Below are 13,423 nucleotides of genomic sequence, written 5' to 3'. Positions count from 1 at the left end.
ACAGAAGTATAAACCAACCACAGGATTTTCTTGGCAAGTAAGTCTTCAAATAACTACTACATCTTTTATGAACCTCAAATGCCACTTTCAGAGAAGCTGACACCCCCCCTTTCAAGGAAAGTCTGTGCAATTGCACAAAATAGGAAGTCTGTACTTCCTATTTTAGCCCCCAAAGCACGCACTTAGATGGGACTGTTGGGTTAACTGGGAAGGGAGGGAAAGGAAGTTTGTCATTGCCAATCTATGTGTTAGTAATTACCAGATCATGAGACTTTTATATTTTAAGAAAGATACAGGACTGACTGCAGCAGATGTGAGAGAGATGAAGAAAGAATTTTCTGTTTTTCACTCCAGTGCTGTTTCACTCCAGTGCTTTGCTCTAGAATAGACAATCTTCATGGCAGGGATCTCTCTGGACTCTTGTTTGTACATCTGTATTGGGGGAGAGTGAACTACCCTTATCTCTGTAACTCTTTAGTAATATTTCTAAGTCTTACCCATTTCAACAACAATTAACCATAAATTATAAGTACTGTAGTACAAAAAGAAAACAAAAGAAAACTGGTGAGAGTAGTTGATCTGAAGTTATCCTACATCCAAGGCAGCCTGATCTTTTAATCCAACCATAAAACAGCCCAGTAGCCTTCAGAAATAAACCTTAGGAAAGTTAGGCAGCCATAAGGGAGAGACATGCTCATGTTTGTGTTCTCAGGGATAAACTATGGGGGCTTATATGAGTTCCCAGACACAGAATATAACTGGCAGAGTCTGTCTATCCTGCACTGTTACTCCTCCTCTCAATCCCCATGGTACTGACCACAGGTAGCACAGTTATTCTCTCATCAGAACTGCATCAATAAACAAGCAAAAAAAAAAACCAAAGAAAACCCCCTACCATGTGAATAAGGGAAACATGTAAAGTAAGACAAAGAAAATTGAGAATATCTGGGGTAACTCTGTGTGAGAAGGTGTCCATATAAAACCTGCAGACAGTTAGGGGAATATGTAACTTGGCTGGATGGGAAGAATTTATTTTGCATTGCAGTTTAAAGGCAGAGGGGGATCATCCTGCCCTGATTTTCAAAAGCCAGTGTGTTTATGTTCTTCCAGCACCCTTATAAAAGAGGACAGTTGTTTCCTAGCAGAAATTTTTCCTCCCTATCCCTTCTCATTGAAAATGTTCCTCCATTTTGAGACAGACATGCTGAGTTGCTGGCTACATCACAGGATCCAGCTGTCACTGAAGATCTCTGAGTGCCACTTGCTCTGTTGAACTCTAGGAACAAGTAACAAAGAATACTGCACCCCAGAAATTTTGCAGTCCATACCTGCCATTAGGCTTCAAACTTACATTGCATTTTCTTATGCATCACAACATGTAATATCACTGACACAATCATTGCTCTTACTTCATCGCCTTTCTAAACTGCGTTGCTACAATACCTCTGAAGCAGGAAGTTACATTTTGTAATATTTTAATAAAATAATGTCAAGAAGCCAACCCCACCCAAAAAAACCCACTTGTAAATAAAAATGGACAAACTAATATTTAACTTTATTTGTTGAAGAATCTGATACAGTAATTTCTTGTTAGTTCTACTTTGAATGCAGTGTCAGAAAGCAAAAGATATAGAAGAAATTGCTGTTTCAGTAGGATATCCTACACATTTTCCTAAACATGAAAATAAGTAGATTGTAGAGTTATATAAAGGTCAAAAAGGAAAACCACAGGTGTACTAGGTTTGATTCACAGAATTCAATATACTGATCAGTGGAAAAGAAGAAAGTTAAGATGGGCTGCAACTTCTTCACTGAAATCCAAAAAAGTTTTATTGATCCTCCTAGGACAAACTCTGAACACCCAGTCAGACTCCAACATGAGAGATATAATTACACAATGGCCCACAAACCTTCAGATCAGCAAATGAAGAGAAATTCATGGGAGTCTAGAGAAAAAACAAAAGCTTATGAAGACATTCTGGACAAAAAACTAGTCTTGGGAGTGAGAACAGAAACTAGAGCAGGTCTAAGAGCTCAGGAGACCTCTACTGCAGGCTGACACTGACTTGCTTTGTAAACATGGCCCATGATTTTATTTCTCTATTACTCACTTTCTCTGGTCTCTATGTAGATTGTCTGTATTGCAGATGTGTGCTAAAAAGCTGAAGAACTAAGTACGGATTTTAACTAAGTACAGATTTTACACCGAAAGGTAATATATCACTAAAAATTACTCATTTCAAGGACACTTGAAAGACATTTTGAAGGAAACTGCCTGCAGAGAGGGATATCTATATAGCACTTACATAGCCCCTACTGTTTGAGTAGCACCTCCTCCTGGACTAGTGTTGTAGACACCCAAGTCATCTTTGTGAGTGATGTGCAACTTCCAAGGGAAGAAGTGCTTCTCAGAGGGAATTCTTCTGCTCTGAGACACCATGAGTTCAACATCCTGATCGGAGAGCAAGCGGATCAGGTCACCTTCAGGGTCCCGGTAATTCAAAACAATGTCTTCTTGGTTAAACTCCTGCCTGGGACAAAAGAAATGGATTGATCCCCAGAAATCAAGGAATGCCTGGGAGGTGCTACATGATGAATCTGACAATCTAATTAATTTTAGTAAAAGTCACACAATACTGACAATCTAATTAATTTTAATAAAACTCACACAAAGCCTTGGGTATCTTGGCCTTCTTGATACAGCAGTACTAGAAATCATATAGCCACATTCATGCTGTGTTGTGTTTAAGCTAAGAAATCTACCAGAACCAAGAACCATTTCCAGTAACACCATATAAATGGCACAATTACTCTGTGTGTTTGATTGAACTACCATGCAAAAGAGCTGACTGTAGCTACTACTCACTTTTGCCTACTTATTTTTGCTCTTTCTGAGGAGTGTAAGAATATTAGAACAGGTGTTCTATTACCAATATTTACTAATATTTAATGTTCTAAATTACTGATGTTCAACACCAGATTAATATAGTTTAACAAGGGTTAGAAGGCCATGTCCTACATCCTGAAGAAATGTACTAGACAGAAGATGCTTTTACAGGGGTATGGCTCTTATCATAGTAGAAGAAATGGAAATTTCTACCCATCACAATTGAGTCAGAAGTGTGTGTCATTCCTTACTCATTGACAATCCTGAGAAGGACTAGTGTCTGCACAGATGACCCTGGGCCAAGTCAAAGTGTAACTTCTTCAAGACTCTTGAAAAGTATTTCATACACAAAACATGGTGCTGACCAAGTAGAACGTGGAAAATCTCAAACCAGAATGAACTTGACAAATGTTTAAGTATCAAATATACAGCCAAGTGCTTGCATTGTACCTCATCAATTCCATTAGATCTTTGAATGATGGAATGCTGCTCAGATCCTCTTCCACTGAGATATCCCTGTGGAAGATGTATTTAGAACACATATAGTCATTACATATCATGACAAGAGAATTGCTGGTGTTTCTTCATCAGCAAACTTGAAGGCTATTTTGTTACTACCTGATGGTGCTCACAGTCTCATCATAGTAATAACAGCGAACTTTATTAACTGTGTCTTCCTGCTGTGGTAAATCTTTTATGATCTTCACAAAAGCACATGGGAAAATCCCAGTGGCACCATCAGCAGTTCCCTGGAATGATAGGAAATGCTAGAATCAAGAAAACCATGCCATGTTGGCCACATGCAATAAGTTCTGGAATTCGATTAGTTTAGATAGAAATAACAGTAAGAATTTTTCCACTATAATCAAGAAAAGAAATTCTGTGGAAGTGACCTGATGGCATCCCTACAAAAAGGTTATACAATTACATAGTCAAATACCAGGCAGGGGAGTGAAACAGTGTGTAAAAAATGCAAGTCAGATGGTTAGCAAGGAAGGCTGTGGTGTTTGAGCAAGCAGAGATACCATATCAGCAAACACACAGTATGTTCCCCTCATCCTTTTTTCAGAACACTGCTGCATTACCCAAGTTCTCTCTAATCAGGCTGACGTGTGTTGTGGTATGAAGCATGAAGCATACATCAACTCACCCTGGGGCCAGAAACCAATTAATCGCTGAAATGGAGTTTCCATCTCCTTTCTGTGGCCTTTCTGTGTTCTAATCACTTCCAAAGAATTTAAAAAACATTCCAGCAGAAGCAAATGCAAATGAAAACTGAAGTCTGGAGGGCAAAAAATTTTGTAAGCTAAAAACCATCAAGGAACCAAACAATTACTAATTTGGAATCAGGGATTTAGTTTTGACAGTAAGACCTGATTATGATACAGTTTCTCCTTGAAAGGAAGAGGCAGGTCACAAGGATCAGAAGAGCCCTTTCTACTCATATATTTCAAGGTATGCTAATAATTCAGTACTGCTATTGCAGTCTTACCTCCAACCAGTCTTTGTTTACTTTGCTGAGTAGATAGATCAAATCTCCTTTCTTGAAACTGAGTTCCAGTTTATTGGTTCCAGGAAAATCAAACAGTGCCTATGGAAAGTAATAACCTTAAAATTATTAATTCACAGAATTACAAAAGCAAATCTTTCTGTTGTGTTCTTGAGGAGAACGCATAAAGCAGCAAGACAGTGTGCACTCTGTCATCACATATGTATTTCTGGGATAAGGTCACATATATTTGACCGTAGTCTGCAGTTCTCACAATCTCTTCTCCTACTCAGCACACACAAAACTGCTTTGAAGAAGCAGTGAAAGCACTAGGATAAACATGGCCCTGAGAGAGCTACATAAAAGGATTCTTAAAGTGACAGAACACTGAGCACAAGAGAGATCAATATACATAAGTTGAAAGTACTTAAGAGCAAGTAAGGCAACAGAGCTAAAGCCAACTAACAGCTTGAAATCCTGAGAACTCAAAAAATATATTATTTTTCATTGCAACTTTTAGATTTGCTGCAAAATACCACAAAGAGCCTTTAAAATTGCAGAAATGTTGTGTCTTAATTTAAGGGTAACTAACTGTTGCTTTTACATCTAGCTTCCAGGTCTGGATGCTGAACTGGGAGATGTGGGAAAGCTTGGGAAATTGACGTGTTGTTGAAATGGAACTTAGATGACCTCTTCAGGGGAAAAAAAAAAAAAAAAAAAAGGAGGCAAATACATGCTTATCATCCTAACAAAAGGTTGGAGAGTTAAAGTGGCTGTGTAATCAAAAATACACATCTCCCCCATTGTGCTTAGGGAAACACGGTCATTTAAATGGTCTTAGAGGAACAAAAATGAAAAGGTGCTCTTTATTCTGTGTTGCAGTTTTTCTTTTGGTCTTGTTAATGCCAAGACTTCTCTTAATAAAAAACAAACAAAACAATGCTACTATTGTGCTAGTGTCTACTTATTAGCCCTTTCAAAAGCCTTTTTTCACCTATTGAAAAGTTCTGGTAGGTATATTCAATACTAATAAATTAACAGATAAAACCTAAGAGATATTACTGTTCCAAGACCTGTCACTCTCTGTGTAAAGAACAAAAGCAACAAAACTCAAAGCAGATGCCTGGGGATTTTAATCTTATATGGCAAATCACATGTTTCAGGAAGCAAAACCCTGCTCAGACAAGTACTGGTTACAAAGCAGTCTCATGTGCTTAATACTGAGAAAATATACCACACAGACAAGAGTATGGGCATTTATGTTACAGAAAATACATTTATGTTATAGAAAATAGAAAATAAGATGCCTCCCCTACAAAGCTTTTAAACATATGCTGAAGACACTGAGGCTGAAGCTTATGCCTGTTTTAGATTTAACTTATGGGTGGCACCATGCAAATGTGGACCGTTTGGCAGTAAGCTGTACATGTCTCAGTTTTGAATCTCCTGTCATTCTGATTTCACCATAGACCTTCTTATTACTCAAGAGATGAGGAACAGGACATCTCTTCCCATCCTTTGTTTCATTCTCTGTTGTTAAAATCAATTGTTTTTCTCTGTTTATTTCACTTTCTTCCCCCAAGCTCTAATTGAAAATGGCAACCTGATGGATGAGGTACCACAGTAAACCAGAGTTTAATCTCCTGTCCTGTGACAGGTTGTGCAGAGTACTCACCTCAGCCCGCGGAGCTGCGGTGCGGTCAAAAACACGCACTTGATCTGAAACACTCTTACTGCAAAGAAATGAGACAACAGGGAGGAAAACATCTTTCTAAATCATTAAAAATGCTACACAATCAGTAGTGCAGTGTCTGTGTTTTTACTGTTTAAAGGGCATATAAGCCATAGATCACCAGAGAAACAGCATGAGAATCTGTGTGCAGCGCTGAAGTAAATAAATATGGATGCAATGACACTGCCCTAGTTCTCTCAGTTTCAGTGCAGAGCAGCAGCAATCTAATGGTGTCTGCTCCTGAGAACAGATGGAATTTTCAATACAGTCAGTATTCTGGACCTCTCTTCCACAGCACTGCTCAGTCCCCCTACTCTGCTTTCTGGGCATCATTGTTTCTAGCATTTATGGCATTTAGTTCAAACTCTGCCATCATACACACATGCAGTTTTTGCACTGTTTGAGGTAGGTGAAAAGGAAGCAAGCCCATCTTTGTAATGCTGAAAGGAGAATTAATTTATCTGAAGGGTAATGAAGTATGACATCTACTTAGCAGTTCTCCAAAGGGGTGTCAATGCTGCTATGTAGGACAGGCCCCTGTTTTGACAAAGGATGGGAACAAATTAAATATTCAGTTTCATTTAGTGTCTGAACCAGATCTCACTGAATTCAGTGCCAAAACTCACACTGACTTCAGTGGTGCAAGCCTATGTCCTTAAGCTTGGCTTGGATATTCTGCACATTGTAATAGAGATTACCATTAAAGAAATATGGGCAGATAGAGCTGGACAGTATTTTTAAAAAGGCAAATACTCTCATTTTGGAATTTTCCTTTAATCCAAGTACACATCCACTTAAAAAATCCAAGATTACTGAAAACAAGAAATACTCTGTGTTCACTCTACCACAAAGACCCTCATATTAGGGATTCATGGATTCACTTGGAAAACACAGTGGTGATCCTCATCTATCTCTCCACCCAAAACTGGACAGCATCTCTTCCATCAAGCAATGCTGCAAAAAACATGTCAATCACTTACACTCGGCGTGTTCGTGGGCGAAGCCGTCTCAGTCTGTGAGGCACCTGCTCGCCATCAAAGGTTGAGTGGTAGAAGAACAGCCGAACGTCCTCATCCATCAACACCCAAGCAGGGAGGCAGAGCAGGTTCTGTGCCAAGAGCAAGTAGGAAGCAGAGTGTAACAGTGGGAGAGACCAATTCTCTATTTATTTACATGTAACAAATATGCCTCTCTGACCTACAGGATCATGAAGGATATTCATTACTGCCAGAAATCTCCCTCCTCTCCTTTCTCACTCAGCAGGACACAGCTGAACAGCTGACAGTCTTTCCTCTTTACTCCTGGAGTTGGCCAATGTATTGCTTCACGCTTTTTGTACCTGATTTACTGCAGGAGTAAATTGCTTTTTGTTTTTCTTTTCAGAACATGAATGACTGTGGAAAGAAGGCAGTCTTGGCCAGTGCTTCAGACTTTTACAGATTTGAAGTTAAGGTCTTCAGTTAACCTGCACACAAAGAATATCTCTCCTTGATGTATGCTGCATCTTCAATGTAATTCAGGTACTCTCAGAAGCCCACCTGTCCTGATTCTGGCTGTGAGAGAGTCAGTTTTTTTCTTAGTAGCTGGCTAAGAAGAAAAGCTTCTAAGTGGCTGGCTAAATCCAACACACAGTGTTGTGTGTTGGATTTAGCATGAGAATAATGTGGATAACACACAGATGTTTTAGTTGTTTCTAACTACTGGCTTACTTAGTCTAAGCCAAGGGCTTTTCTGGTTCCCAAGTCCTGCCAGTGAGGAGCTGCACAGGAATCCAGGAGGGAGCATGGCCAGGAGAGCTGGTACAAACTAGCCAAAGGGATATTCCATGCCATAGGACATCATGCCCAGTATGTAACTGGAGGGAGTTGCTCAGGAGCCACAGATCACTGCTCAGTGGGCACTGGGCATTGGTCAGCAGGTGGTGAGCAATTGTAAGGTGCATCATTTGTTTTTCTTCTTTAGTTTTATTTCTCTGTATTTTTTGTTACCTCCCTTCTAATTACAATTATTTATTGGTATTATATTTTACTTTATTTCAATTATTAAACTGTTCTTATCTCAACCTGTGGGTTTTACCATTTCCCAGTTGTCCTCCCCATTCCATTAGGGAAGGAGGGAGTGAGCAAGAGCGTGGCACTTGAAGGTGGGTGGGGTAAAGCACAACCCACCCACCATTCTCCTAATCCCTTGGATACACACACCAACTATGGATTCATGCAGCACCTGGAGATTCACCATTTCCTCACACATTTTGGGGGGTTTTGGTAAGGATGTCTATCTGTATATGAAGACAGAGAGTGACCCTTTGTGAACTGCATACTCCAGCAGAGTCTACAGTCTGAACAATCTGGGGAAGAGGACTTCAGGTGGTATCACAGTGTAGGCACTGTGTCTTCAGAAAAGCAGAGCAGAGAGAAGCAGATACTTAGAACCCAAACAGTACTCTCTGCCTTAGCTGATTTCAATGTAAGTATCTGCAGTGATCACTGCATTCTTTACTTTAAAATTAAGTTTTACCTTCATGTAGACATTTAGGATAGGAATCCTGTTCTCAGCAATTTCCTTTTTGGCACCAACAAAAACTTTTCCTGGAAAATATAAAACCTGTAACAGTTATTGAAGAAAAAAAAGCAAAGAAGAGGTTGTCAGAGAAATGAAGCAGTCAGGAGGAAGTAGAAGCTGAAAAAAAATTTACATCTTTTCTAAAGGATTTTAGGTTTCTAAATGAACTTTACTACAAGTGAAAGGGCTGTCAATGGAACATGACTTCTCTGGCATCCACAGCCAGGAATTAGTTCCTTGTCACAACTACTTCTCTCACTCGATTGCTCCTTAGGGCAGCCTGGAGCTGAAAAGCTGCTAATTGTGCAAAGGTTTGGTACTGACAGCTTACCTGGCAGTACAGGGAGTGTGCAGGTAAATGGGCTGTTACTGCTCTCTGGCCCATATCTCTCCTCTAGTTTGGTGTGCAGGGCATAGAACTCACGATAGCGCCGGAAAATCAGGTATCTGCCACCACCTTTAAGCTTTACTTCAATGACAAACATCTGAAACAGAGAAGAGGGATTCTGGCTGGTGTTCATACTTATAAATACTCACCAACTGAATGTGAGGAATAAAATAGGAACATAAGATCTGTGCTCCATTAGTGGGAATATCCTCTTAGGAGCACAGAGGAAAGCAAGCCTTCAGTTAAGCATCTGCCAATTCAGGAACTAGGATATAACAAGGTATTTGTGTGGGTCCAGCTTGCATATGAAGCATGTCCCTGTGGCTACTTTATATTATATAATCTTTAAAGGAAACATGAAATTACTAGATTCAACTTTATGCTTGCACACTTTGCGTCAGTGACAAGCAAAATACATTATGAAGACAAACACAAATATTTTACAATAAGATACCTTGGACATCTACATCTAAAGACAGACTGACATTTAAATGAATTGATTTTCAGAATTGAAGGCATTCATACTTCTTTTTTGACTTTAATGTACACTGTTGCAGAAATTATTGTCTGACCTCCTTCAACCACTATTTTATTTCTCTTTTGACAAAATTGCTTTGCTCTAAAGGAACTCAACATTTCCACGCACTGACCTCTGAGTCACGTTGCAGCCAGATCCTTCAGAAAACATAAAGACAGAGCAACCAAATATCACTCTATTCCAGAGAAAAACGTGAATTCTACAGTGGAAAGGGTTTTAAGAGCAATGTCTCCAGCAGAAGTCAGACTGAGATGGGCATATTCAAACCTTCAGAAAATCTTAGTGCCTTTCCCTACTATTCCCTTCCTGTGTGCTCTTTCGTGTCTTAATGTGCTTCCTCCTGTGAAGATGGGAGCATCCTAACTTGCCAGTACCACGGAATAATGAAGCAAGACTCTCCCTTTCTACCCTCTGAGTTACTTTCCCACTGTCTTCACCAATGATACAGCACTCCAACAGGAAACAAATCAGATATTAGGAAAAATTAGGATGTTAGAGGATATCTCCTACACTTCATTCAGAAAATAAATTTTTAGACTGAAACTGGGATAACCGTACTTCATTCCTGAAAAATAAAGCACTGAGAAGTCTTCCACATGGAACTACTCACACCAAAAAGCAATTACACCAGATTAACTGCATTTTGCTTCCCATAACCAAACCAGTCACTGGTGAAGGCATGTAGAGGCAGGATAAATCTCCATTCTTACATAGTAATTAGTAAAGCCTTTCTTCTCTTCAATATCTGCGATATTAGCTGAAACAGGTACATCATCTGGAAGCTGGTCAAAATCACTGTGAAGCAAGAACAGAAGATTTAGGTTACTCATATTGGTAATGGCCTTTGAGATGTCCTATGCCACACAGAGCAAAGATAGGCAATGTTACATTTTCTAATATCAAAACCAAGATGTTAGAAACTCATGGTGTCATTCTCTTCCTCTGGAGGTTTGATCTTGAGATGTCAAATTTCAATAAATTCAGCATATATCTGTGACCATTGAGAAGATTCATTATGCCTGAAAAATATCCTTCTCATTCCTAGGCTTGCTCAAGGAACAGGACTACAAAACAAACACTTGAACTGCTAAGCTTTTCCTGAGAAATGTGATCAGCTGTGGATGCATTCTTAATCCTTCCTTAATCTAGGAGATTTACAGAAAGAACTCTGCATCAGTGGATCCTATCCTAAGGAGATCATTATACATCATGATTTATGCTGCTATTATTACTGCATTACTGCAAAATACAGGAAACAGTTCTGAGAAAAGAGCTTGTTATGCAAGGCGCTGTAGAAACTGACAGCACAAAGCTAAATCCTAAAAACTTTATACTCTGTGCAAGATGCATAAAAAATACCACACACATATAAGAAAAGAAACAACAGGATAAGAAACAGAAAAAGAACAAAGAAACAAAAGCATAGTATTGTTCTATATCAAAACTATTGGTGCCTACACCAGCTGTCAAAATGTTGTCAAGTTTTCTTGATGATATCACAATAAAGCAAACTCTTAAAAAGGCTTGGAAAAATAAGGCTAGGCTATCAAATATTTGGAGAGAGACCTCCCAGTCACAGCAGGTAAGGTTCATCACAGAATAATTAGAGTTGGAAGGGACCAACTTTCAAAGATCATCAAGTACAACTCTTAATGAATGGCCTGCACAGGGATAGAACATATGACCTTGTCATTTATCCCCCAGTCTCAGCAGATAACCTGAAGCAAGCACAAAGATACTTGTTTTAAAATGTCAAAATTGTGTGAAGGAACTCATGTTAGTAGGCAAGGTTAGAATAAGCTTTGCAGATCCTAGAAAGAATTGGATTTGAAGTGAGAAGAATCTCTGCAGGAACAGGGATTACTAATGAGCAGCCATATGACCACACAGTCATGTTACTGGTCTATACTGCCCACACTACAAGAAAAGCATAGGTTGGCAGATGCTTTTTCCTCTATGACCTTCTCCTTGGTGCAAGAGCTTTGACAAGCAGCAGACAAATTCACCTTTGCTTCAGTCTTATAACTCAGTGTTGTCAGAGGGGTATTTATATTAACAGCTGAGCAAAAAGCATCCAGAATGAGGAGAACAGAATAACAAATGAGATAAAGAGAGACTTCTAAAAGGATCATCTAAGAAATCCCAAGCTGACAAAATGTTAAATATTCTGATAATACAAAAAAAAAAAAAAAAAAAAAAAAAAGTGGTAGCTGTCTCAGTTTATTCTGGTAGGAGAATATCCCAATATCCCAACCAGGGGCTTCCACAAGGCGTAGCCCATTTGAAATGCTGAAGCAATGATGCAACATCTTGCAATATTTTGCTGTACAAGGAAAATGCCATGAATCAGCACCACCCACAATACTGTAAATACTACCCCTTACTGTGAAGAAGGATGTGGTTATGGAGAGCAAGAGATATAATTAGTCATATCACAAACACTCATCATAAACTCCAGTAAAAGGGAAACTTATTTTGCAGCTATAAAGAGGACAATGACCCACTATGTCCTAGGTTGTGAATGTTTCCCACAAAAAGAAGAAAGTCCATGCCAGCAAAAGAAATGGTCTGCTTGACCCTAAGCAGCCAAATAGTGTGGAAGTTACACACTGTTCTGATAACAAGAAGCCTTTTAGTATCACCAAAGATGCTTGCATCCAAATCAACCAAACAGATCAGGAGTTACATGAGGCTTGTGGGGAGGCAGGAGCAGGCTATATAACACATTACCTCTTTTCTCGCAGCTGTCGGGGAAGAGACATTGTTCTTCTTAAATCCAGATGACTAAGATCTATTCCTCTACTTCTTGTGCACTTCCTGGTTTAATAGGATGAACATGAAGTCAAAGTAATTCTCCCTGCATGAAACAAGACTCCTTTGCAAGGCCTCAGAGATCTTTTTTTAATGTTTCAGTGTCAGACGATTTCTGCTGTACCTCCCCACCCCCATGAGTTTGAGGAAGTATCAGGGGGGAAACAGTAATAAAGAGAGACTGCTCTGTGATGTCTGTCATGTCTCAAAACTGCCACAATTGAGAAACTGAAAGCCCAAAAAAAAGCAGAAACTATGAGCCACATTCCGTTGTCCACCCTTCACCAAAATATTTGCCTCTGTTGAAAGCCAGTATGAGTGGGCTCAGCAAAGTCTGTTTTGCCTCAGCTAAAATGTCCCCATATATACCTCTATATTAATATTTGTAAACTAGTATGAATACTTCTGATCCCTTCTTGAGGCACTGTGATTCCCAAGGATCCTCCTTTTCACAGACCAAGAGCCAGGAGGTGGAGCTAAAGAATAAATTTTAAAATGGGAGCAGAATGTATCACCAGAAAAGTCAGCCTTGTCAAACACCAGGGCATCGGGCACAGGAGATGAGATTTGAAGGACAGATCAATGAAAGTAAGACAGGAGTCCTTTAAAGGCCAGAGATCTTTTTGGCTTCATGTGCTCAAAACAACCCACATTTGCCACATACAAAGACAAGGTAACGGCTTGCCCTGGCTTTTACTCAAACTGTAGTGACAAAGCATTTATATAACATCAGTTGACAATCTTTCAGGAAGAAAGTGATGAGGAAACCATGATTTCTTAACAATATGGCTAAGTTGTAACACAGCTTATCTGCCTTAGTCAAAAACTGTTATGTGCATCCATGCCTCTCAATTTCAGTCTTTGACTCTCTTCCATTTTTGTGTTCAATATATATTTGCCTCTTTCTCCTCCTTCCGCTGCCAAGAACAAAAATTCCCATCTGAATGGAGCAAAAATCAACCAGCATCCTTCAAAATAAAACTCTATTTACAACTGTAATCATCAGCCTTGAGAGT

At 39.3% G+C, this 13,423-nt stretch overlaps 1 protein-coding gene across 2 annotated transcripts; it reads right to left on the bottom strand.

Annotated features, from left to right (window-relative positions):
* Nucleotides 1-199: 199 nt before the first annotated feature.
* NCF4 (neutrophil cytosolic factor 4) lies at nt 200-12,534 on the bottom strand. 2 transcript variants are annotated; one of them, XM_058806047.1, is made up of 11 exons: nt 12,327-12,534; nt 10,307-10,391; nt 9,002-9,155; nt 8,626-8,696; nt 7,089-7,216; nt 6,052-6,109; nt 4,380-4,478; nt 3,506-3,636; nt 3,338-3,403; nt 2,307-2,531; nt 200-432 (listed from the first exon to the last, which is right to left on the bottom strand). In XM_058806047.1, the coding sequence occupies exons 1-11, from the start codon at nt 12,356-12,358 to the stop codon at nt 396-398; spliced, it is 1,086 nt and encodes a 361-aa protein (XP_058662030.1). In that variant the 5' UTR covers nt 12,359-12,534; the 3' UTR covers nt 200-395. The 2 variants fall into 2 exon arrangements, with proteins under 2 accessions (XP_058662030.1, XP_058662031.1); XM_058806048.1 differs by having other exon boundaries at nt 10,207-10,391; nt 12,327-12,376.
* Nucleotides 12,535-13,423: the final 889 nt, after the last annotated feature.

Source organism: Ammospiza caudacuta, chromosome 5, assembly GCF_027887145.1.
Source record: "Ammospiza caudacuta isolate bAmmCau1 chromosome 5, bAmmCau1.pri, whole genome shotgun sequence".
NCBI lineage: Eukaryota > Metazoa > Chordata > Aves > Passeriformes > Passerellidae > Ammospiza > Ammospiza caudacuta.
The sequence above is the reverse complement of the archived record's forward strand: the minus strand, read 5'-3'. Positions and strand labels throughout refer to the sequence as shown.